Raw genomic sequence first — 27,200 nt, 5'->3', positions numbered from 1 at the left:
AATTGAATACTTTAAAAGTCCTAACACAACGTCAATGTTATGGGTTCGATATTTTTCAGGTTGTCATTTTATTCTGAGAGGTGAAAATGTCGCGTTAGGGGACAACAGAGCAAAATATCGATTTTCCAACCTACACTTGTATTTATCAAAAAACCTGCTCTATCTCAAACTTTAGAGCATCCATTTGTTCTAGAAATTTGATCATCGATAGTCACAGAACAATACTGTATACTTAGATTTTTGTGCTTTCATGAAAATTTTTTTTCACGACCGCTGCAAACGCTGCGTTAGGGGACAACACCAAAATGAACACAAACGGTAGTATATGAAGTGTTGTCCCCTAACGCGACCGAAGTGTTTGTTGAAGCTAAAACAAAGCGAAGTATATTACCTCTAGACATGTAAATAACTCAAATCAAAGATTTGAAATGCCAAACTAGATGTATTTCTAGTTTCACCTTCATGTGTATTTGACAAATGATATTTAGAAATCAAATTAATATGGATTGACAACAGGCCACACCGTATACCACAGTGTGGCCCGGTATAGAAGAGATTGTAGACCACAATCGCTACTTTCTAATGGTTCGAATAAGGTGGTTTCAAGTGGTTTTGGTAAGTTGAATACATTATTGACATCGGAAAATATATTAAATAAAATTAACTGTTTATTAGGGTGACTCAGCAATTTTGTTATTTTGTTGACCAAATAAGTTTTTTCAAGCAATTTTAATGCGCTGACTTTGTTTTTTGACATTATAAAATCGTGAAAATAAAATTGACTGTTGATTAGGGCAGATCAAAATACGTCATTAGGGTGGTTCAATTTTTATTTTCTTGTTGCGTTAAAAATAAACAAATGTGACACTGAAGCAACTCAGCAAAGGTAAGACTGTCAAACGATTATACTCAGTCAAGCAGTTATGATATTTACATATTGTATATAATGTCGGCGAAAAACCAGTAATACGGTTGAAGTAAGGATTTTGAAATAGATTATCGCCCTTCCAGTTCAACCTCTGGCGTTTGTTCAACCGTTTCTACTCATAGATCTGTAAGAAGACACATAATAGTTATGATTGCGGAAATTAATCAAAATGCAGCCGTTTTACGCGATTTTTGGAAAAGAAGGGAAAGACGCAGCTTTTGGAAAATTTAGATATATTTCAGTATAAAAAAATTGTTAAAAATCTGCGGTCTTATGGGTCAGCTGGCCGGCTTGTCACTGAATTATCTAAATGATAGAAAACTGGAGAATTTCGTGAAATTGTATCTTTTATTTGCGAATTCTGAGAAATGCGTATCCTCGATAAAATTTTGAATTTAACGTGCTATAAAAACATAAAAAGGTGTGTTAAACTACGATGTTTGGTTCATGTAGAAGAAAATCAATTTCGAAAAGACAAACCGTGGTTTGCTCCAAGTGGTTAATAATTATAAACTGTGAAGTCCCGTTCCAATTTTTTTTTTCAAAAATTTCTCCACAGTGATTTAGTTGGAACCGTAAATCTCCGCCATCTTTTTATTTGTTCTGCTCCCAAGCCCAATACGTTGGAAAAATTCGATCAAAATGTCCATTTTCACTTAAAAGATGAAAAATTTCAAAAATTTAACAAAACTTTGGTTTTAAACTGTGAAGTCCCGCTCCATTTTTTTCAAAAATTCCTTCACGGGAATTTAGTTGGCACCCCAAATCCTTGCCATCTTTTTATTTGTGTTGCTACCAAGCCTAGTTCGATGGGTTTTTTTCGATCGTGCAGGATCGTACAGTAAAATTTTCGATTTTCGAATCATTTTTTCAAAAATTACCAAGTCCTTGGATCTAAAAAATTTGATAATTTGTTTTCAGCGGTTTTCGTTTGTTTTGAGACTAGATGCTGATGTTTCATGCTATTTTTAGACACATTTCGACAAAAAAAAATCGATTTTCAGCATTTCATGTACTCCATCCTCTCTTTGGGTTTTTTCTTATATTATGAAAACAATATTCAAAGGCCGCACCCCCTTAATGATGTCCGATTGCGCTAAAAACTTGCATTGATTACTTTTTCGATGTAATAAGCATTTTATGTAAGACTTTATGCGAAAATTTGAGATGACTATTTTTATTGATATCTTGCCTCTTGAACACCCCTAGTTCTCCATACAAACTTTGGTTTTAAGCTGTGAAGCCCGGTTCCAATTTTTTTCAATAATTTCTTCCCCAGGGGTTTCCTGGGACTCATTTTTTTGTTTTGCTTCCCGATCGTGTGTTGAACAGATTTATCCCGTCAATTTGAAAGAATATTTAAGGAAGACAAGTGAGTGTTATTCCCTATGACCAAATTCTTCCGTGCGCTCTCATACTTGTTTGACATATTGCGTTCCATTCCATATCTTTGAACCCTGTTCTGAAATTGTTGATTTATCCTTAGATAGTTTATCCATTGATAGATGTAATAAAAACTCGATTATTTTGCGATATTATAAGGTAGGCCTTCCCCTTAATGGCATAACCCCCCCCCCCCTCACTCTCTCTCTTTCCACCCCTTAGGCCACTCATACCACTGCATGGCTGCGCTATTTCTGAAATAGGTTGCTTATATCTTTTATGTCTATATCCTGTTCTGTAGGCTGCCAAAGTATCTTTGCAGAAGGATTTGCCGTACTGTAACGGAAAGCGTTAGGGGACAACGCTTCAGTGCACCCCTATGAAAGAACGATTTCAAAATTTGTTATATACAAATAGCACATTTTTAGAATGGTATTGATGAGTACTAATAACTTCTGAAAATATTTCATAGATCGTGCATTGTTTTCGTGAAAAATTGAAAAAAACATGATTTCTGCGTTAGAGAACAACATAAAAATGGTCAATTTTTGCCCCCTTTTATCCGGCAATCCATTCACTCAAAAAATCTGCGTCCAAAGATGAAATCTTTGTACAATATGTATACAATAAGATGGCATTTAAGATTACTCCAAATTAATTTTATTACGAACATAATATAAAAAAAAATATATTCAATTATTAAAAACGAGTCTTAAATGTATTACTGATTTTTATTGACGAGCGTCATAAAATTCTTTTAAAAAATTTCTATATATCTATGATTTGGGAGCCTTAAACCTATACCAACATATTTCAGAACAACTTTTACTTATATTAGCAGATTTATTTTCATGAAGTAAGCGATACAAGTACGTGAAATGTGTCTAAACCAACCATAACCACCCTACCTGTCTTCCTAATAAATGCCGTATAACTTATCGGTGTGATTTCTGCATCTTTTTAGGTCAAAAATAATCGGGTCTTTTGTTCATCGTGCTGCTGCTCAACAAACATGTCTTCACGTCATACTCAAATACTGAAACTTGGTAACGTTTTCTATCGAATTGCGTTAATTTGTTATGTGAGAAAGTTTTGCTAATAAAAGTTTTTGTCATTGCCCATTCTGCACATCAAAAGCACATATTGCTATAGGGCTTGACTTGATGATAATTTTGATGATTTTTTTTTCATTTGCTGTGGACGTACGCAGTGCAGTGCTGTGACTCTGCGATTTTGACGATTCCTGAAATCTTAAGAGAAAAAAAATCTGTGTAAACTCACACAATATGGGCATTCATAAAATTCACAGGATAGAAGTTGCGTAAAATACCTAAGATTAGGACTTAAGTCCTTGTTTCCCATTAACATTTTTGGCAGACTTTTATACTCTAAAGACATCTGGGAAGAACCGCTAATTCGTTCTTTTAATTCTTTCATTGTTTGTAAAAGTCCTCAACACAATCAGCACTCAATTTTTATGCTCATCAAATCAGACCGTAAAATATCCGAAGTCAGTTGGAGTCTTTTACAACTACTGTTGAGATGAACAAGTGCGCCCTCTTTCGAAAACGGTGAAAGACTCTTCACGTTCAAAAGCCACTTGATTAACGGTACAAAAAATTACTGAGTTTTTCCGGTGTACTAAAGCGAGGACACGCAGAAAAGGCACAGAAAAGCTAATTACCACCTAAAGGGTGCACTGGAATCTATCTCGGTCTGCACTCCGACTGAGCAACTGCTACGCTGGCAGGTCACAGACTCAGCATCAGTGCCTAGCTTGCCTGTGGCATTTGACTTTGAAGTCTCCACCAGCAGCATCCGGTACATTCACCAGAAAGGTGTGTGGATGTTATCACCCGGAGTATAAACTAAATGCTCGATGTCATGATAAATAGGCTCGAAACTTTGAGAATGATCATAATGGTGATGCTTTCGGAACAGAAAATTTAATATCACTTGACAGAAAGAGTTAAAGCACCTCTTGCTTTAATATTTGAGAACTATGTCCACGAGCAGGCTTCCTGAGAAATGACTAATAACGTGCCTTTGTCGTCGAAAAATGAAATAGCGATTCGTACGACAAGCGACAGAAAGCGACATTTGATGAGGATTGAGATTACAAGGTTCATTTGATCAATTTAAGATTAGCGATTATATTAAAGGCTCAAGGTGAAAAGACAATTCAGCTTCTTATACAGTTGATATATTTTTTGGAAGTTATAAGGCACAGTCTTCTGTTTAAAAGAAATAAACGTAATAATTAGTCCTGCAATTTAAAACAAGTTACTCGCCCTTCGCCGACCAACGACCGGAAGCCAATTCATTAGTATTCCGAGCATGATAGCGAAGCTTAACATTTTTGAATAATTATCCCCCCGCGTTAGGCGAACAGATGAGAAATGGTCTTCTCTGCTCTTCAGCAGGAAGGGACAACTTTGATGAGCACCGAGACATTTTTTTTTCAATTTTCCCAGAACAGATCCTCACGGCACGAACGTTTCAACTATTTAAAATTCAAAACAGTTGGTTTCTTATCCAGAGTGTGGGTAGACGAGCCGCGCTGGGGCTGCAAAAAAAAATCCAATAAAAAGATTGGAACTATCAGCTTGTGTGTATTGAGTGTGTCTCTCTTAAAATTGCATTTGTTTCATGTTTAAAAGTTGCAATTGCCACCACTCTGGAAGAATGAGCGAAAACCGCTACATTCGAAACAATTTTTCTAAACCACAATCCGTTCTCGTTTTACTTTACCTCTTCATGTCTGGTACCGACGTAGAGCTGAATTTTCTTTCCTGGTTCTGAAAAGGGAGATGGCCATTCGTTAGGTGAACTGCGAAAAACTTCCCCACAAACAATAGATTGAGTAGCTCCGGTTCACATCGGGAATGACTGACAGGATAATGTTCCTACCAAATATTTGAGTTTTACCTCGAATTGGAAACTTTGCCCTGAGAGTCCGCTGGAATGGGTTGAGCGTTGTTTGAAGTTGTTGCGACATGCCGATTCGTTTCATTAGAAAGAACATCATAATGTTAGTAGTTTGATTGAAACGAAATTCTATAGAATGTACAAGATTTAATAGATCCTAGAGAGATGAAATAATTTGTGATAAAGATTGTTAACCAATGTATTTTAATATCGTTTCAGGTATGTGATATCTCTTCATTTCACAGTCTTAAAAATAACGGGTGAGTTGAAAAAATGGTTCTTACGAATACAATTCAAATCAGTTTGTAATCAACCTATCAGTTGTTTGATTTATTCAATTTTTCATTTTTTCATTTAATTTTCTCAGTAATGTTCTGGTTGGTATAAAATCTAAACATTAAATATTCATTCATAACGACTGCTTGTTTAGATTCTTCTAAGCTACATCTATTTATTCCGGTGACAGCTTAGATTTCGCACCCGCGATATGTTAATTCCGCTGTTCCCTAGCTGTAGAACGAAACCGGCGAAGGCAGATTAAAATAAAAAATGAATACTTTTATTCCTTACCAGGGTTTGTTTAGGTCTAGTGGATTTATGTGTACTTAGTGGTCTTTACTTTCAGCAAGGGGTTAATTTTTCACAGCTAATTGTTGTTAACCGCGGAAATGACGCCAAACCAGAAAAAGATAAATTAGTTAACCGGGGGCTGCGGTCGAACAACGAGACCGGGAGTTTATTTGAAGCACACTTGAATTTGGAGGGTGATCCTCCATTACGTCTCTAATTTTTATGGTTGCTTTAATTGCACAGATATTTCACTGTTTTGGTTATTTTTTACCTGAAAGGCGAAGGTTGTACTATTAAAGGAGTTCTGGAGCTACAATAAAATTGTCGTTATTCGATCTGTATAATAGCGGAACTCAGGGCCGGCGGAACACATGGGTAGTATGGGTAAAATTGCTGAGGGGGGAATTACCCACTCGAAAGTTTGAAGCAAAATGCATGCGTACATCGATGTACAACAATTTCATAATTTTTATCAAATGCAAATTTCTTCGTTCCACAATTTAAATTTATTGAAAATATGGGATAATAATTAGTGTTAGCTTTAAATTATTCTTTATATTTCTACTAAGGGGAGCCACCGGAGGAAAGATTCATTCTCTCATTAATCCGTCGACGAACCGGTGCCAATAACCGCGTTTTTTCTGTTTTCAACAAGTTTTTCATTTGCGTTTCTAACGTCGCTATATTTGAAAATAAAAGCAGGCGATCCGATGCTCAAAAAGTCCTCATAGGACCTTTTCGTGTACAATTCTGAGCACTCTTTGCCCATCATGGGGTGAGAGACCGTCCACGGTTGTTCGCACCGGGTACTCGTTTCGTCCGAACTTTAATCGCAGTGTAGAGAATCAAACCAGTCAAAAAGTTGTAAGCTTTGACCGGAGGTCTTTCTGTTTTTTTTATTTAATTGTTTCGGATTTTGTGGACGCGTATGGGCACACTGTTTGTACACGAGGTCGAGTACAACGATAAATCTAACGCGATTGACCACACTGGTGAATTAGGCATCCGTGTCATTTACACCGTATTCCAGATGATATTGAAATCGTTGTGAATATGATGCAGTAAGATAGGTCGGTTATCATTGTGAAGACAACCCAATGGCATACCGTGGTAGTTGAAGTCTTCTAGAACCAGCAGAGGTGCAATATATATGGAAACAATGTCAAGAAGCATTTGACTTTGATTCGGTCTTGGTAAGCGACAACTTCCATACCTCGTACCGAGCAAAGGAAAATCCGATTGAAATAATAGCACGTTTTGATCCCCAAAACGCTCCTCCACAGTGTTTTCTCGACCCTGGCGAATAATGTTAAAATTGTGGAAGATCTACGTCGGAAGTTAACAATGCATTGTTTAAGACCTAGGAAAACAATAGTGCTGAAATATATTCGCTTGGACTACTGGATGTCCCACGTGGACTTTCTGAGATCAGGAGCCACTTATTTCGGTTTTGTGAAAGCATCCAACTAGTGGCACTCATAGGTCTTGACGAGGAAGATTATGAGAGGAAATGATTCTCCTCTTTCAAAAAAAAATTATAAGCACATTAGAAGATGTTTCCTCAATGGAATTGTCAAAATCTCGCTCTTTAGTGAACAATTGAGCGTAGAAATTAGTCGCGGCCGGTAGCGTAGCCCTCTTTAGCATTCCTTCTCGGAGCACTCCCAAAAAAAAATGCTTCTGTTCATTGCCATGTATTTTATATACGGGATGCGTCGATAGTTTATTAGCAGTCTCTCCACAGAAGGAAAATTTTTCACCGCATTTTCCAAAGCCTTCCTTGTTTCTACAATGGTTAACTCTATAGCTCATTGTTCGCAACGACGGCAGTGCATTTCCTGCGGTACAAAAAGGCAAGCAGGTAAACGAACCCAGTTCAAAAGAAAAAAGTTTGGAAGAGCAGATTCTGCGAGAGGCTCGAAATAAGGCTGATGGAAAATAAATTGTTTTCTTGTGCTCCTCGACTTTTATAGAACGCAATTGCCTGCATACCATAATTTTCACTAACTAAAGCAAAGGCTTCTGGAAGAAGCCAACCCCATATTCCATAATTAAGGCCTCTGTCGGTAACCACACCATCAATCTCTACTTCCCGGGCGGGTACGTAGACAAAATTCATCTGCGTACATGGTCGAGTGTTATTTAGCTGGATAACGCTATATATCGTAGATGTTAAATTGCTTATCTTTGGTTCGGAAGTAAATCATTCAGCGACCGGTTGTAATAGATGGATACAATTTGTATTGAAAAGGAGACTTATCGGCATTATTTGTGCTATCGGAGAAATATTTAAATCGACCTACATTAAGCCTCAAAGGTCATACAACCCGTTAACAAAGGGTGTTTCCAAATAGCCACCAGCTATTATCAGGACATTTTCGTTTTCACTTACACACACCATATCTGAACCTTCGTCAGTACGGGTAAAAATCACTCCGAATCTTACTACCCACTCGGGAAAAAGTGTTCCGCCGGCCCTGAGCGGAAGTGGTATTTGCGATGCGGTATGAGGAGTCTGAACATGCTGTTTTTTCAGCAGATTAAAATTATACAGTCCAATATCATCTGATTGGTCGGTAGGCTGTCGCAAAAATAATCAAAAAGTCATGGTGCTCATTCCTTAATTGGAAAATATTTTTTTCATTTGAAGCATTTTTCTAGAACATATCTATTTTTTTGATAATCATCTAGCAGTTCCGTAAAGTCGATTTAAGAAAAATCGCTTATAATTAGGTGTTTTTCCTGTTAGGGGAAACTTTGGCAATTTGACCACTATTCAGGTTATATTTTGCGGTTTCCCCTGTTTGTTACACTGCCCGAATCCATTGTCGTCGAAAATATATTCAGAAATGTTGAATTAAATCTTTGGATTATGTATGACATGGAATAATAACGAAAAACTGTTTTGAAAAATCTTTCGAAAGATACTCAGAAATGGTGAACATTTTCAGCTCATCTCGATCAGTACCGTCAATATAGTATATCAACCGAACGCTTAAATGATGAAATCATTCGTGTAGAGCTGTTTAAAGCGAACGAAGCATCTCCTCAAAGGGTTGTACAGTACCGAGAAGGTACAGCTCAGAAGTATTTCTGAGCTGTACATAGCTGGTGGATGAATCAGTTTGTGTCGTTACCTTCTAGTAGAGGCAATTATTTTCATTTATGATTGCTAGAAAATAGCATAGGGGGAAGTGGCCCAATTCGAACAGCTGGCCAGTTCGGACTCCCAGCTGTTTCTCAGCAATGTAATACTATGAAAAGCGTATATATTATTTTCATAGCTGTCATGTAGCTCTGTTCTATCTCACCAAATTTTGCGGTTCTTAGCTTTCTTGTGCGTGCGCTAGGGGCGAATGTTGTTACGGAGCATTTTTTTTGAAAAGTGTGTAAGCCAAAAAACAAGATTTTTGTTGGCAACAACAATATAATAAGTCAAATGCATTATCGTGATTTTGGATCTGCCGGATAATATCTTTTATTTAATATCTTGTTTTGGGCGAGACTATCAACTGTTTTCGTTTAATCGGTGTACGAATAATAGAACATTGGTTAGTCCAATTCGGATCTTTTGGCGCATATACGATCTGATACGCGATCGCGAAAAACTCTTTGAGAGGAAAGAGATCGCAGTCGGTCGAGCGTTTAGGAAAACATAAGTTTTCGAAAATCGGTTGACAGATTTCGACGTTATAGCTTATAACCTATTTTTAGGTAATTGGGCCCAGCTTTTTATTGTATATTTACTTCAAAATTTTTATCTATCAAAGATAATTTTTCCTTTCACAATTCTAAATTTATCAAAAATCAATCAAGAATATCTTAGGCCAAAATAGGAATTAATTTCTATTACAAAAAATCATAAACCCTTACTAGGTCCGAATTGGCCCAGTTCTCCATACACAACGAAAACTCGGTTTTTAAAACTTCTGTCCGAAGCATGTTCGTGATTGGTTACCGATAAATTTCATGCACCGAGTAGCCACTCTTAAGCAGAAAGATTTGTCATTTTAGTCGGTTACTTCTAGTCAACCTTGTTGGATGGCCGGAGACTACTTTTCAACAACTAGAGAGAAGGTGATTATTAGAATTCAGCCGGCTCCGTAGACTGACTGTTATAATTAGTTAATTTTGTAATTTTAATTTTTTTCCTTCACCAACTATTATTTCTATTTCCGATGGGTCGACATTGACTGAATAGCTCGTTCGTGATTGGTTCCCGCTAATTACATGCACCGAGCCGCAAATCTTGAACAGTTTTTGTTCGAAGCTCCAACTTTTTGACGATGGAAGTAAACTGATTTCATTCGATGACCAGCCCATTTGGCTTCGAACGTAAACTGAACTAAGTACAAAACCGGGAGTCGTATGCGAGTGCGGCATCATTCGTACGTTACATTATTTCTGGCTGTACAACCCATAGGTTCGCTATGTCTGGATACGATAAAGGAGGAAATGTAAAGCGAAAATCAAAATTCCACTCATTTCGTATCGGTCTCCAGTTAAATGTCGGGCGAATCAGCCATCTGCTGAGAAAGGGTTACTACGTCAAGCGTGACGGTTCCAGAGCATCTGTCTAATTGACGGTCGTAATAAAATATCTTGACGCCGAAATATTGGAGCTGGCTGGAAACGCAGCCCAGTTCGGTAGAATGTCGATTTCAAACGAAAATATACGTTTAAAGTGAAACTGCGAGTCATTCACTGTAAGTATACCACCACTATATCAGATGACTTCTGCTGCCGTCTTAATTTTAGTCACACAGAGTTCGCTGTCAATTGAATAGCAGCTTCTGGTCATTTGAAGTTTTTGTCTGTTTAGTTTCCATTGAAAACCAACCTCTCATTAGCACGTTCTCAGCTTATGGAAATGAACCATTCCAATGAACCACACTCAAATGAATATGAATGAACATTCACAGACATGTAAACAACTCCGACCAAGATAATAAATACATACAGGGTAATTATGAAAATGAAGTATATAAATACGACCGGATAATGTTTATTAATTTTGTTTTTTATTCCTCGGCTTTTCGGTCTTTCAATTCAGAAAGGGGATTGTATACTGCCCGACGTTTCGGCCACTGCTTTTGACCTTTTTCAAGGGAAATATGTTATAACGAAAACATATTTCCCTTGAACAACGCCAAAACCAGTGGCCGAAACGTCGGGCAGTATACAAAACCCGTTCTGAATTGAAGACCGAAAAGCCGAGGAATAAAAAACAAAATTATGAAATTGAAAATTGACGATTTGTGCTATTTTGAAAACCAAGATAGAGGCTTCCGGTTACTACAAAACGATGAAAACTATCATCAATATGGGTGTCATATAAAGAGTGTTAGTGATGTTAGTAGGCAGGCACGTGCGCAGAAAATTCTCATGGGGAGGGTTTTGATTTTTTACGTTTCTTTTAAAAGAAAGGTATCGAAACCCTTAATCTTTGAAGATTTTTCCGAGCCCTGGAGGGCCAACTCTTGTGTATTAATCGACTTAGCTCAACAAATTGGGTAGATGTTTGCTATCGAGAAGGAATCTTCAACAGACACCGCTGCCTGCAGGCTCTTGGTAGTGTTCAATTGGATTGTAGTTACGCCTACCGACTAATCCTAAATCTCTTGTAACTCGCAATCCATACATTAATCTATTCGGGACAACCGTTAGGTACTGCTTCAGTAGGAATTGTGCTCTTGCTCTTTTTATTTTGTGTTAATCGTTCATGTTTTTCCATTGCTCCTTTTTGTTGCTTTTTGTCCAAGCTTCGCGGTATAGCTAACCTGCTCAGGTTTGCTGCAAATATCGTAACCTGTTGAGACAAGAACTGATACGGAGATGTCGATCGTAATGATTTACATATTTATTCAACCACCTTCGCAGGGTTTCTTATCCTTCTTGATGCTATTCGTTCCCATTTGTCCACTAGCTGAGAGTTCTTTGCCGGCAGTATTTCTCTCGATACCGATGTCCATTTTCGCGAGCCATTTAGCTGTCAGCCACTCCAATGGAGAGATCATCGGCGGTGAAATTTCTCCAGCAACGATATCCCAATTTTCTCCAATGGTAGCCCGCTGTCTAACCTTTACTGTATAACTGGTCTACTCGTAACTGTTGCTAATATCGAAACTTGTCGAAACTTGAACCGATCCAGATAAGCAGAACAAATTGACATACATCCCTTTCCAGCAGCCCTCGCAACGGTTCATGGTTTCTTCACCGAATTCTTCCTGAAATGACTGAACTCAAATGACATTTTATGTGTCAATAGTCTAACAGTATATTTTTTACCTGAACAGAAAGTTAATAAATTTTTAAAAGTAATTCAAAAACCTCATGGGAGGGGTTTGAACCCCCAAAACCCTCCCCTTGTGCACGGCTCTGGTAGTAGGTGATAGAAATTGATGATTAACGCCATTTAAAAAACCAAGATGGTGGGGTCCGGTTACCACAAAACAGTGAGAAAAATCATCAATATGGGTATCATATGAATGGAAGTATGCCTGCGAATATCATAGTTAGCCATTATTTCTCGAGAATAAATCAGAAAACACTGGCATCTGACTCCTGATCATTTACCTAAGCATTTATTCAGCGCGAGTTACACTACACATATTTTGTATAATTGCTTGATAAAACGACTGTTATCAATGTACATATGTCAATATGATCTCTTGCAATAATTGCAAGCGACAATCACTTGCAAATAATGTTAGCATCGCTTGCAATTTTACAGCGCTTGCAAAAAATGCAAGCGGTTTTTGCATTTTTTGCAAGCATATAAAACCACTTCAACTCTCGCTATACGTACATACGTTTCTTCAACACACTGTCAAAGGATTACCACCACATTCACGTACCTATGCTGGTTGGTATAGCAACGCACGGCGAGTTTTTATTTTCCGTCTACTTTTTATTCATTCCTCACCAACATCATCAAACGCAGTTTTGTGGCTTATTCATTACACACGAGACATTACAAATTGCGGATGTGCTGATTGTACGAGTTTTAACGCTCTGTTGACATGTACAAAGATAGAACAGTGCCTATAGTCAGTGCTACGATGCGCAAGGACGTGAGTTCAAGTCTGGGTACGTCCTTCGCTTTTTGCATTAATCGTGAAATTGTCCAAGTGTTTATATACGACTTTTATCCATCCATATTTATCTGATAACATGGTTTAATGGATTAAGTGTTGGTTAGTGATCTCCCCGTGCGGTGTTCGTTTTTCAATGCCAGCAGTCTTTTGTATCTAACGCATATTGGTCACCAACACACATATATCGCTAATACATAGGCAAAATTCGTTTTTTTCTGTTTCTTGCATTACATGCAAGGCAGATTTCTGCAATTTTTGCACATTACCAGAACGCTTGCAATTTTTGCTCGTATTTATTGCATTAATATAAGCGATTCTTACGAAGTCTGTTTTGGGTGTATGTACTGATTTGAACGTAATCTGAGCGGCTACATCAAAATAGTTGCCGAGAACTATTCACGTTCACGGATGATAAGTGGAATTCGACATATTGTCATTCAAAAGGACTATAAACATCGATTTTCGTCATCTGCTTTCTCCCCCCTTTATTGTATTATTAAGCATTCGAAGTTATATGCGAAAGTTACCATCTAAGATTTCAAAAATGCTTCAATCATAAATTTCCGTCGTCTCCTTACTTCCATCTTTCAAATCATACCCATATTGATGGTGGGTTTAATAATTTGTAGTAACCAAAAGTCGCCATCTTGGATTACAAAATGTCCTCAATCATCAGTTTCCGTCATCTACTGACCAGTCTTTCATAAGTGATGCTTATATTGATGATGGTTTTCACATTGGTGGTTACCGGAAGCCGCCATCTTAGTTTTCAAAATGGCCTAAGTCATCAAATACCCATATTAATAGCTATTTTCACTATTTCTTGGTAACCAAAGCACATAAAACTGTCCTATTTGAAGCGATACGGCAATGTTTTGACTTTAGTTCTAAGTTTGTTCCAAGTCGTGCCACTGTGTAAAGGTTGCCATCTTGGATTTCAAAAGGCCTCACCTCGTTTTAAATGGTATCCATTAGGGTTTGTATGGGAAAACTTCAAAATGATTTAAACTAGCGGGCACAGCATTTGTTGAATACCTTTTGTGGTCCCAAATGCTTGTGCAAAATTTGGAAGCGGTTGGTTGCTTCCCGGGTTTGCGCATTGCGTTCAAAGTTTGCATGGGATTTTATATGGGGATAGCAATTATTTTTCATTTACCCTAATAAAGATCGCAATTTCACTCAATTTGAAAAAAACCAGCTCAACTCGAACTCAACTCAAACACGTAAGATTAATTTTTAATACGGCGGCATAAACCTGATTCAAAGATGTACTTCTTATATTATACTAAACATTCTAAAAAAAGGAGACAAAAGCACCCCCCCCCCTCTTTTCATTTTCCTACTACGTCTATGTTATGCAACAATTCATTCTGAACATTTCATTCAAAGGTATCACGTCTCTACGATGACTATATTCTTTATACAGGGTGTTTGGTTCATGGTTAAGAATCTCTCGGGGGGTGATAGACTGCCATATTTGGAGAAAAAATTGTTCTACACATACCACCAAATCTCAACCGTTACAGAGTTATTGAACTTTTTGTGTAAAAAACTTATTTGTCTTAAAATACCTCTAACTTTAAAAGTATACTTTGTATTTTAAATGTTTTAGTTCCATTCTGAGGGTGAGAAAATTTCGCATTGAGTGATGCCCTCACATGTTTCAGCTAATGAGTTTAAGTAGCCTTTTCAAAGTAAGTTATTGAAAATTAAACAATTTTAAACGATTTTTCGTTCATTTCTTAAAAATCCTAATAGTTAACCTCATCATTGTAATAATTCAGATTGTTAGTCTTGATGAGCTGCTTAATTCGTTCTTTGACACGATACACTTACGTTTTCTTATTTTCACGATTTTGGGTTATTCAACTTGGATATTTTTATCTCATTTTCACTAGTACCAGCCCTAATTGAAAAATTATGGCACTTATTGTACTTTTTTTCTTTTTATTCGAAAGCCAGGAAAATTTTACAGTGAAAAATGTATTAATACCTTTCAGTTAAGTGAATTTAGTATTCTTTTAAAAGTAAATTAGTTTAAAGTTAGTGCCATTATTAGCATTTTCGTTAATTTTCTTTAAATAGTAAATAATAAACATCACCGTTATTATCATGGAAACAATGCATCTCAGCAAGTTCTACAGTTCTTTCTTTGACTCCATTCAATTATCTCTTTTGGCTTGGACGCAAAATCGTTTTTATCACATCGTTTCATATGCAAAAATAACGATTTCGAACCTACTACATTTGTGGCGAGCTCATGCTGTGTTAACTATTAAATAGCAGCAAAATGAAAAGAGATAAAGATAAAGTGTCAAATAAAAAGTTATAGAGAACATTAAGGGGAATCAAATGAACAATAGTAACCATAAATTTTGTTGATTAATAATTAGAATAATTAAAAAATTCTCCAAAAAACACCAATTTTGAGTTATTTCGTTAGTAAAAAATCATTTAGTACACTTAACTAAAAGATATTTGTACATACACTGATAGGACATTTTCTCAGCTTTCCAATGAAATCTTGTAAATAACGATATAAAGCATATTTTTTAGATTAGAGTCTTTTAAGCACTTGCAAGTCGGTTACAGGAAAAGTATAGTAATGAAATTACGAAGAAATGAGAAGAGATAGAAATATGACGTCCAAGAACAATTTATAAATTGTCCTAAAACCCAACTTTTGGATAATGGAGATTGCTATAATCATACTTCATTATTTCGAGAAAATTATCAAAAACCTCCTCAAAAACACTAACTTTTAACTACTTTACAGCTAAAAGGTAATTAACACTCGGAATACCAAGGGGGTAAAAAAATGGGAACGCTTACTTTGACCGGTCATATCTCAGCCGTTACATAATCGATTTTAAATCTGTCTTCACCAATAGAAAGATATGTCTTTTGTGAATACGTCAAATTAAAAAATAGAAAAATAGAGTTGTCTATCGTAAGTTACAGTAAAAAGAGTATAACAATGTCAGTGAGAAAAAAAATGGGAACGCTTCTTTGACTTGCCATATCTTAGCTGTTTGCTCACCAATTTTAATTCTTTCTTTACCATTGGATAGGTAAATCTTTTATAAAAACAGTGAACAAAGAATGATGGAAATCAAATTTGTATATCTGAAGTAATTGTAAAAACAATAATTGAGAGTCAGTACAGACGAAATGACTTTTTCTGTTCAAACAATCGTATCACGACCGTTTGTCAACCAATTTCAATTTTCCTTACACCAATGCAATCCTTAGAGCTTCTAGACTTGTAATATATGCAATAAATAGTAGATTTTTAAAAATTACTATACTTTTTCGAGTTTTTAGGAGATAGGATTTTTACAATGTACGTGGCATACGGTTAATTGAAATTCTTTGCGACTTGTTAGTTTTACGGTTTGAAAATTACCAGTTTACTCAATAGTTCTACATATTATACATGGATATTATTATATCAAAATGTTTGCACGGACGTGGAGAAACACATTTTTGTATGTAAGTTACTAAATAATAGAATGTGTTAGGACGATTCAGTAAATACGAAGAAGCTCAGAATTTTAAAATATTCGTCATATAACTTTAAATTTGAAGCGATGACCTATACATTTTAGTACACCAGTCGATTGTAATTGATGGTGGCTACAATTTCTGAAAAAACACATTTTTATATTTTCTCAAAAAATAGCCAAAAGTACGTAGAAGTACAGAAATTTCATTTAGTTGGCAAATAACGTCGAATTCAAAGCGATGGCCCACACCTTTTTATATACCAATCGATTATAATAGATTTTGGTTACAATTTCTGGAAGAACAATTTTTATATTTTCTCAAAAATAGACAAAAGTACGTAGAACTACAGTAATTTCATTTAGTTGACAAATAGCTTCAAGTATTCAAAGCTATCACCTATGCAATTTATGCACCAATCGATTGTAATTGATTTTGGCTACAATTTCTGAAAGAAAAAAATTTTATATTTTCTCAAAAATAGCCCAAAATACGTACAAGTACAGAAATTTCATTTAATGGGCAAATAACGTCGAATTCTAAGGGATGGTTTATACTTTTTTATACACCAATCGATTGTAATTGATGGCGGCTACAATTTTTGAAAGAACACATTTTTATATTTTCTCAAAAAATAGACAAAATACGTAGAAGTACGGAAAATTTGATTTAGTTGGCAAATAAGGTCAAATTCAAAGTGATGGCCTACACTTTTATATATATACCAATCGATTGTAATTGATTTCGGCTACAATTGTTGCAAGATAAACTTTTCATATTTTCCCAAAAAAAAAAAAAACGACAAAAATACGTAGAAGTACAGAAAATACGTCTGATTGGCACATAACAACAAATTTCCGTACTTCTACGTATTTTTGGCTAATTTTTGAGAAAATATAAACAATTGTTCTATCAGAAATTGTTTACAATAGATTGGTGTATAAATAGTGTAGGTCATCCCTTTTAATTTGCAGTTATTTGTCAATCAAACGAAATTTTTGTACTTCTACGTATTTTTGTCGTTTTTTAAGAAAATATAAAAAGTTTATCTTGCAACAATTGTAGCCGAAATCAATTACAATCGATTGGTATATATAAACGTGTAGTCATCACTTTGAATTTGACCTTATTTGCCAACTAAATCAAATTTCCGTACTTCTACGTATTTTGTCTATTTTTTGAGAAAATATAAAAATGTATTCTTTCAGAAATTGTAGCCACCATCAATTACAATCGATTGGTGTATAAAAAAGTATAAATCATCCCTTAAAATTCGACATTATTTACCCACTAAATAAAATTTCTGTGCTTATACGTATTTTTGTCTATTTTTTTAGAAAATATAAAAATATGTTCTTTCAGAAATTGTAGCCAAAATCAATTACAATCGATTGGTGAATAAATTGCATAGGTGATAGCTTTGAATACTTGAAGTTATTTGTCAACTAAATGAAATTACTGTAGTTCTACGTACTTTTGTCTATTTTTGAGAAAATATAAAAATCGTTCTTTCAGAAATTGTAACCAAAATCAATTATAATCGATTGGTATATAAAAAGGTATAGGCCATCACTTTGAATTCGACGTTATTTGCCAATTAAATGAAATTTCTGTACTTCTATGTACTTTTGGCTATTTTTTGAGAAAATATAAAAATGTGTTTTTTTCAGAAATTGTAGCTTCAAATTTAAAGTTTTATGATGAATATTTTAAAATTCTGAACTACTTCGTATTTACTGAATCGTCCTAACACACTCTATTATTTATTAACTTACATACATTAATGTGTTTCTCCACGTTCGTGCAAACATTTTGATATAATAATATCCATGTATAATATGTAGAACTATTGAGTAAACAGGTAATTTTCAAACCGTAAAACTAACAAGTCGCAAAGAATTTCAATCATCCGTATGCCACGTACATTGTAAAAATCCTATCTCCTAAAAACTCGAAAAAGTATAGTAATTTTTGAAAATCTACTATTTATTGCGTATATTACAAGTCTAGAAGCTCTAAGGATTGCATTGGTGTAAGGAAAATTGAAATTGGTTGACAAACGGTCGTGATACGATTGTTTGAACAGAAAAACTCATTTCTTCTGTACTGACTCTAAATTACTGTTTTTACAATTACTTCAGATATACAAATTTGATTTCCATCATTCTTTGTTCACTGTTTTTATAAAAGATTTACCTATCCAATGGTGAAGAAAGAATTAAAATTGGTGAGCAAACAGCTAAGATATGGCAAGTCAAAGAAGCGTTCCCATTTTTTTTCTCACTGACATTGTTATACTCTTTTTACTGTAACTTACGATAGACAACTCTATTTTTCTACTCTTTATTTTGACGTATTCACAAAAGACATATCTTTCTATTGGTGAAGACAGATTTAAAATCGATTATGTAACGGCTGAGATATGACCGGTCAAAGTAAGCGTTCCCATTTTTTTAGACCCCCTTGGTAGTCCGCGTAACTTTTTACCCCCTTGGTATTCCGAGTGTTAAAACTAATTACTTAAAAGATATAAGAACACCATTCAATAGGAAATTTTCTCACCTTTAGAATGGAACTGAAATATTTAAAATACAAAGTACACTTTTAAAGTTAGAGGTATTTTAAGACAAATAAGTTTTTTACACAAAAAGTTCAATAACTCTGTAACGGTTGAGATTTGATGGTATGTGTAGAACAATTTTTTTCTCCAAATAAGGCAGTCTATCACCCCTCGAGAGATTCTTAACCATGAACCAAACACCCTGTATTTAAGTTTAAAGTATCCGTGTCGGTGGTGTACTGACAGTGTTGGAAGAAACAATGAATTTCTGCATTTGCATAAGTTTTAAAATCGTTATAACTATTTTTTAAAAACTCGTAGCTGGTTACTGTCTTCGACAAAGTTGTTAACCAAGGTTATACAACTGGTTTTTCGTATTGAGATTTTCTATCCCGAAAAGGAGACAAATGATCTCTATAACCAAAAAAAAATCCTATAAATTCAACCAAGTTAGGCAATACTCATAATCGTGGTCACATGAAGCATCACCAAAAAACTTGTAGGCTTTTGGAAAACAGATATTTGCGCACGAATGTTTTATTAATATGTATTACTACAATTGTGAAAAAAGGTCCTTATGAACGCTTCTTTTGACTGTCTAACGATACCTTCCTTTTAACTAGTTTCAACCATAATATCTTTGTTATATAAAGATTAATGACTATTATCGACAGGATAATTACAACCAATAGTGCATGCACATCTATTGACCCTTGCTGTAGTAAGGTAAGATCCATTACTGGTGATCGTAGGTGCGGCGCTCCCCGGTACCGAATCACATACTCGACCCAATAAACCGCCAGTTCCTTCGGAGTCATCGGTTTATCCCTGAAGCGCTTGGACATCTGCATAGCATTTCTACCATACGCAGGATCACCCAGTACTGTATCAATTGCTTGGTAAATCGTAGCTTCGCTTAGTTCGTTGTAATCTAGCAAAACGGCGTATCCTGCTTTTACCGCTTTCTCAACGTTCGTCGTTTGGTCACCGTAAATCGGAATTCCCACCATCGGTTTTCCGTGGTACATGGATTCTGTGACGCCGAGAAGACCTCCGTGCGTAATAAACAGCTTGACGTTTGGATGCGCCAGGATGTCATTCTGCGGCATCCAAGGTTTTATCATCACGTTGGGTGGCTGATTCGGCAGCGTGTCGTTTTCGAACTTCCACAGAACGCGTTGCTTCAGCTTGGCAAAAGCCTTGAGGAAAGCTTGGCGCTTCGTTTCCGGGAAGTCAATCGATTTTACATTCGATCCCATACAGAAATAAATGATTCCGTCTGTTGATTCGTCCAGATATTTTTGAAGATCCTGCAATGCATTTCAGTTTGTTACATTTTGAGAAAATTATCACAACGATGCATACCTCTGGCAATGGCTTCGGATCATCAACCTGGATGCCACCAACCTCCACCATGTTTGGAGGATACGGCATTGGAACGTTAACGCTGAAATGTTGATTCAAAAACACCAATGAAACATTTCGCAACTGTTGTTCAAATGAAAGTTTCGCATTCGGGAAAGCGGAGTCATATAGGCGCTTCTGTGCCGGTAGGTATCTCCATTTGTAGTACGCTTTATCGACATAATCGAAAACAGTGTACAGGAAACGATCCCAAAAGTGCACGAGTTCGGATAGCGGAAGTGGTGCCCCAACCAGATCAGCGGTCCACATTGAGTTACCGAACGCGGAGAAGGTAATCAACGGAGCGTTGAAATGTTGCGCAAATCCGTACAAGGATTCGGAGATGAATGTTTCCACTAACACGGCATCAAACTTTTCATTGGAGTTCAGTAGGTTTACAACGTTCGGGTGTTTAAGCACGTACTCACAGGTGATTGCAGGAAACATTTCGTACAGGATTATCAACATTATTGTGAATGCCAACGGTCCGGAACCTTGGTAGTCAAACATGTTCACTTCGTTTTGTTTCTTCAGTTCCAGCATACCGGTTAGCTCTATTTGGTGGTAATTCGGTGGTGGGTTCTTTGCGGGGTAAGGAGTTATGATGGTAACTTCATGTCCGGCAGCCGCCAAAGCTCGCATAAAAGCAGCTCCGATGATGTCGTGCGATCTTCCGCCGGTCGGTAGAATGCCCAAAATTTTGAACCCATTTGAAACGGTTAACACTGTGATCAGTATGAAAATCCAGCTTCTACCCATCGTTGCGAGTGGTGGGATGTGACTGATTTGGTGACACGTTTTCGAGCGATTGAGCGATGTCTTAGTTTAGGCGATTCGTTACTGATGGAATATGTATGCACACAGCAAGATAAGTGTTTCGATGAAATGATTTTTGGCCGTACGTGTTAAGTCATGAAAGCTGTAGATAGTAGAGTATAACGAAACCTAACTAGTTGATATGCGCGTAGGTACCGGTGTTTGCTAACAACAGTTTACATTCAAAGCATCCAGTGGTTTTTTAGGGTCCAGTCCCAGCAGGAATTTTTAACGTCGCGACGTTCATTACGGCACAAAATAGGAAGAACACAAGAGTTACCCCTGCTTCATTATTTCTAAGTTTATCAACAAGCTTTTTATGGCGTGGTTTATTATCTTCACACAGACACAGATGCTTAGTAACGCGAATCGACGTTGCACACATCGCTGATATGTTGATTGATAGCCTTGCGTGGTTGTGAGACCACCGACAGATAGTGTCTCGCCTTAGAGGGTGGGTTGGCCAAAGGGATCGGGGAGACAGTATGTTTGCTCGATTTGTGTTTTTTACGTAACGCGTTTGGGATTCCTTCATCATAAATAGATAAGATCAACCCAGTAAAACTACTGTTAGCGTTGATATGTTTTTGGTTCCGAATCTCATCTGCTCTTTTGGTATGTGTATTTCTAGCATTGGTTAATGATCCGAATGTTTTTAATTTTTTATGTCTGCCCATCATGGTTTGTTTAACGATACTTGGACAAGTTTATAGTTTTTCTGACCGATCACAAGGGTATATTATTACAAATACAGTGATGACGCGTTTTTATCAGCCCCATCATGGTGTGCTTTTTTCACAAAATCGAAACTTATTTTTTCTTTCTTTTTAACAGATCGAGGCTGTTAAAATATCCGTCTTTAGTCCCCAGACATAACCTCATAACCCTTACGTATTCTTTAACATACAATTTATCCATTAAGCAAGGCTTGTAGTGAAAAATTTAAAGAAAATATGATATTTTTATTTTGGGATCTTTAAGATAGGAAAATTAGCTACGCTTACGAAGGGATGTGCTCGAATTTAGCTTGGTTCTGTCTATACACACATTTTCCAGCGAGGCTGAAGAAATCGAATCAAGAAGATGGGTAGTGTCAGAGACCCGGGTTGATGGGTGGGAGTCATCGGACCTGCGGAGAATCGGGTCGTTCGCGCTTTAAATTGCGTGGTAAGGGCGACGGCGGTCATATAATGGTACTCTGGTGCTGATCGGCTCCACAAGGCAGGACAGGGAACTTCTAAAAACGAAAAAAATAAAAGAGAATATAGATAAGGGAGATATATGGGAGAATGCGATTTGCCAGTATTTCCCAAACTGGGACATTGGGTGGTCTACCTCGGGTCCGAAGGGAATCTTTTAACAGAGACCTGGCGTCACAATACCCGGCGCATACCCAGACAACGTGCTCGATGTCGAGATAGTCCTCGTCACAAGCGCACGGACTACTCTCCCAATACGCCGCAAATGCGCATCTAAGGTGTGGTGATTGGACAAAAGCCGGGACGTTACACGAAGGAAATCCCGACCCAAAGCCATCCCCCTGAACCAAGGCTTCGTTGATAGCTTGGAATGTAGCCATCGTCCAAATTCACCATTGCTCCACGAGGTTTGCCAACTGTTGAGTATCCTCTGACGACAAATACTAAAAAATTCGTTGAAGCGGATTGGTCTTTCGTATATGTCACCTTCTAATGCGCTGTCCTTGGCTAAAGAGTCGGCCTTTTCGTTGCCCGGGATAGAACTATGAGAGTGGACCCAAACAAAGGTAATCTGGTAAGATTTTTCTGATAACTTACACAGGGACTCCCGTATCTTCCCCGGAGAATACAGAAATTGCTTTTTGGGCTTCATCGCACGAAGATCCTCGATAGAGCTGAGGCTGTCCGAAATGATGAAGTAGTGATCTGTGGTCAGAGTGTCGATGATCCCAAAGGTGTACTGAATAGTTCAAAACTTTATGCATACAGTAAAGGTTGACTCGTGATTTTATTTATAGATCTAGGAACATTATTCACTATATAACGTGAACTGATTCATGATTCTTGATCATGATCTGGTTCTCGTAGTTGTGAATTAGTTCACAAAATCAAAACTGTCTAGATATTTTATACATTAAATACGATTCAATATCCGTTCTCATGAAATAGTTATAGAAATCATTAAATATTATTTATGTATTTGTGAACTGGTTCATGATTCTTAGTATAGTAGTCACGGCTGACCATCTATGTCCGTAACATAGTTTAAGAAATCATAAAATATGATTCATATATTCGTGGTTCATGATTCCTTGTATAACAACGATTCGTGCTAGTGAAATAGTTCACGATATCTTAAAATATTATTAATGGATTCATAATGATTCCTAGTACATTATTCACGATCTATCTAGAGGATTGGGATATTTGGAAGATATCGCTAATCATTTTCAATTAGTCATGAAATTTTCATGTAAGCTATTTCGCAAATATCCAGCTGCTAGTGACCAGTAATACGTATGAGCAGTAGATATAAGAAAACTATTAGGACCTGGAACATCGTTATTCTTTTGATGTGAATGTGGTATTTGGACAGAAACCGAAAACTGCGCTGAGCATCAAAAATACATTATAGAGTCATAAATCGAGCTCGTGATACAGTTCACAAAACAAAATACAACAAATCAGTCACACTTCTATGATCCTGTTCCCCGTTAAGAAATCGGATACTAACTAAAAAATTACTAAGAAATTACTAATATCACGATTAAACTACTAAAATCATGAACATGAGTCACATTACTCAACGTGCCAAATTCGATTGTAAGCGCAAGACTAAAATATCACGATAACCTGCATATAAATCATGAAAATGGTGACCAAGATCCTGAAATTACGGAAATAAATCTCGCTAGAAAAATCCGACTTGATTTTCGTGAACAAAATCTCACGGTAACGCGAATAGAAATCACGAAAATCGTAACTAAAGCTCTGAAATATTGAACATAAATCACGCTTCTCTGCCAGGAAAATCCGATAGTAAACTTATGATTAAAATATCACAATAACGTGATGAGAAATTACGAAAATCATGACTAAGCTGTTGAAATTATTTTTTTATTCATTTCGTTTATTTGATAGGCACAAATGCGTTAGCTTGGCGGTGCCGAATTCTTTTGTTTTTACATTTTGAATATCTTAAAACTAGGAGGTTACAATGTTGAAATATTTTTTTTATAAAAGAGAAAAAATTTACAGCTATCTTAAGACTAGAAAAAAAAATTCTATATATAAGAGAGGGGGCAAAAGATTTTTTTTTTATGAAAAATTTTAAAACAAGGAATTCAATAGTAATAGTTTTTTAGGAAATATTTACAGTTATCTTAAAACTAACAATATAGTTTGGTACACAAAAGGGGGAACAAATATTTATGAAAAATTTCACAGATGTTTTAAAACTAGGGATACAATTCTATTTACAAGATGGGGGACAATAGCTTTAACAAAGAATAGAAATTACAACTATCTTAAAACTAGGAATACGGAATACAAATTTGATTTTTTATCGGATACTTATGCTTGGTCATTTCCAAAATCGGTGTAGAAGTAGTTGTATCAAGGACAGGGGAGAGAAGGCGTAGATGGTGACCGGTAGAGAAGAGCAAAACTTACAACTTTCGGGCAAACGGGAGATCAGCGAAACAAATTTGCGCCTCAGTCTAGTAGGTCGGATTGGCGGATGGTATTCTTCGAACCCGCGGGGAATCCTTCAAAGGGAATCCTTCGGACCTCGAGTCGCTCTCGCTTCAGATTCCGTAGTGATAAGGGCGACGGCGGTTACATAGTGGCAGTCTGAAGCATATCGGTTCCACACGGCAAGAGGAAACTTCTAAAAACGAGAAATAAAAAGAGAGGGGCTAAATTGGGATATTTATCGTTTTTATGAAAGTATAAATAAGGGACATATAGGGGAAATCACGATTTGCCAGCATATCTCGGATTGGGACATTGGGTGGTCTACCTCGGGCCCGAAGGGAATCCTTTAACTGAGACCTGGCGTCCAAATACCCGGCGCATACCCAGACAACGTGCTCGATATCATGATAGCCCTCGTCACAAGCGCACAGACTACTCTCCGCAAGCCCAATACGCCGCAAATGTGCATCTAAGGTGTAGTGGTTGGACATAAGTCGGGACATTACACGAATAAAATCCCGACCCACATCCATCCCCCTGAACCAAGGCTTCGTTGATACCTTTGGGATAATCGAATGTAGCCATCGTCCAAGTTCACCATTGCTCCACGAGGTTTGCCAACTGTTGAGTATCCTCTGACGACAAATACTAAAAAATTCGTTGAAGCAGATTGGTCTTTCGTATATGTCACCATTTAATGCGCCCACCTTTGCTAATGAGTCGGCCTTTTCATTGCCCGGGATAGAACAATGAGAGGGGACCCAAACAAAGGTAATCTGATAAGATTTTTCAGATAACGTACACAAGGACTCCTGTATCTTCCCCAGAAAATACGGGAATTGCTTTCTAGGCTTCACCGCACGAAGAGCCTCGATAGAGCTGAGGCTGTCCGAAATGATGAAGTAGTGATCTGTGGGCAGAGTGTCGATGATCCCAAGGGTGTACTGAATTGCAGCTAACTCTGCGACGTAAACTGAAGCGGGATCATTGAGCTTGAATGAAGCGGTGATAGTATTGTTGAAGATACCGAAGCCAGTGGACCCATCGAGATTTGATTCGTCAGTGTAGAACATTTTGTCACAGTCGACTTCTCGGAATTTATTATAAAATATATTGGGGATCACTTGAGGGCGTATATGGTCCGGGATTCCACGAATCTCTTCCTTCATGGATGTGTCGAAGAATACAGTAGAATCAGAAGTATCTAGGAAACGAACACGGTTGGGAGTATACGTAGAAGGATTAATGCTCTGTGCCATGTAGTCGAAGTACAAGGACATAAATCGGGTTTGAGAATTAAGCTCGACGAGCGTCTCGAAGTTTTCAATCACCAACGGGTTCAGAATGTCGCATCGGATGAGCAATCGATATGAGAGTTCCCAAAATCGATTTTTTAGCGGAAGAACGCCCGCCAGCACTTCGAGACTCATCGTATGGGTCGAATGCATGCAACCCAAGGCAATGCGCAAGCAACGATACTGGATTCTCTCCAGTTTGATGAAGTGTATGTTCGCAGCGGAGCGGAAACAGAAACACCCGTACTCCATCACCGACAATATCGTTGTTTTGTACAACCTGATCAGGTCTCCTGGGTGAGCACCCCACCATGTTCCAGTTATTGTTCGGAGAAAATTGATCCTTTGTTGGCATTTCTGTTTCAGATACCTAATGTGACATCCCCAGGTACCTTTAGAGTCGAACCAGACCCCGAGATATTTAAATGTGAAAACCTGGTTGATCGTTGCACCCATTAATAGAAGCTGGAGTTGCGCCGGCTCACGCTTCCTAGAAAAAACAACCAACTCAGTTTTCTCCGTGGAGAACTCAATACCCAGCTGAAGAGCCCAAGCAGACAAATTGTCCAAATTGTATTTTGTTATGGTCCTTGCAAGTCGGCAGCTTTGGGCCCTGTAACAGAGACCACCCCGTCGTCTGCAAGTTGCCTTAGCGTGCATGAATTGGCAAGACAATCGTCAATGTCATTCACGTAAAAATTATAGAGCAGGGGACTTAGACATGAGCCCTGGGGAAGACCCATGTAGCTAAATCGCGATGTTGTTAAATCGCCATGCGAAAAGTGCATGTGCTTTTCAGACAACAGGTTTAGCAAAAAGTTATTTAAAATTGGTGAAAGACCATGCTGGTGCAGCTTCTCTGACAGAATGTTGATAGAAACTGAGTCAAAAGCCCCCTTAATATCCAAGAAGATTGATGCCATCTGCTCTTTGTTAGCATAGGCCATTTGGATTTCTGTAGAAAGCAACGCAAGGCAATCGTTCGTCCCTTTGCCTTTGCGGAAGCCAAATTGTGTATCTGACAGTAAGCCATTTGCTTCA

General features: G+C 37.1%; 2 protein-coding genes across 14 annotated transcripts in view; one reads left to right on the top strand and one right to left on the bottom strand.

Moving 5' to 3' along the window:
* Positions 1-27,200, top strand: part of LOC131691455 (calmodulin-binding transcription activator 1) — a 595,917-nt gene that overhangs the window by 159,689 nt on the left and 409,028 nt on the right. The gene's annotated exons all lie outside the window — the stretch shown is intronic.
* On the bottom strand, positions 19,499-21,395 carry LOC131691459 (UDP-glycosyltransferase UGT5-like). Its single transcript, XM_058977872.1, has 2 exons — positions 20,336-21,395; positions 19,499-20,280 (listed from the first exon to the last, which is right to left on the bottom strand). The coding sequence occupies exons 1-2, from the start codon at positions 21,131-21,133 to the stop codon at positions 19,546-19,548; spliced, it is 1,533 nt and encodes a 510-aa protein (XP_058833855.1). The 5' UTR covers positions 21,134-21,395; the 3' UTR covers positions 19,499-19,545.

Source organism: Topomyia yanbarensis, chromosome 3, assembly GCF_030247195.1.
Source record: "Topomyia yanbarensis strain Yona2022 chromosome 3, ASM3024719v1, whole genome shotgun sequence".
In the NCBI taxonomy this organism is placed as follows: Eukaryota; Metazoa; Arthropoda; class Insecta; order Diptera; family Culicidae; genus Topomyia; species Topomyia yanbarensis.
The sequence above is the reverse complement of the archived record's forward strand: the minus strand, read 5'-3'. Positions and strand labels throughout refer to the sequence as shown.

What these genes read in the sequence shown, in the direction of transcription:
- LOC131691459 (XM_058977872.1), bottom strand. Translation starts at nt 21,133, where the DNA reads ATGGGTAGAAGCTGGATTTTCATACTGATCACAGTGTTAACCGTTTCA. An exon ending in ATCCGAAGCCATTGCCAGAG is followed by an intron (nt 20,281 to 20,335) that starts GTATGCATCGTT and finishes AATGCATTGCAG; the next exon opens with GATCTTCAAAAATATCTGGA.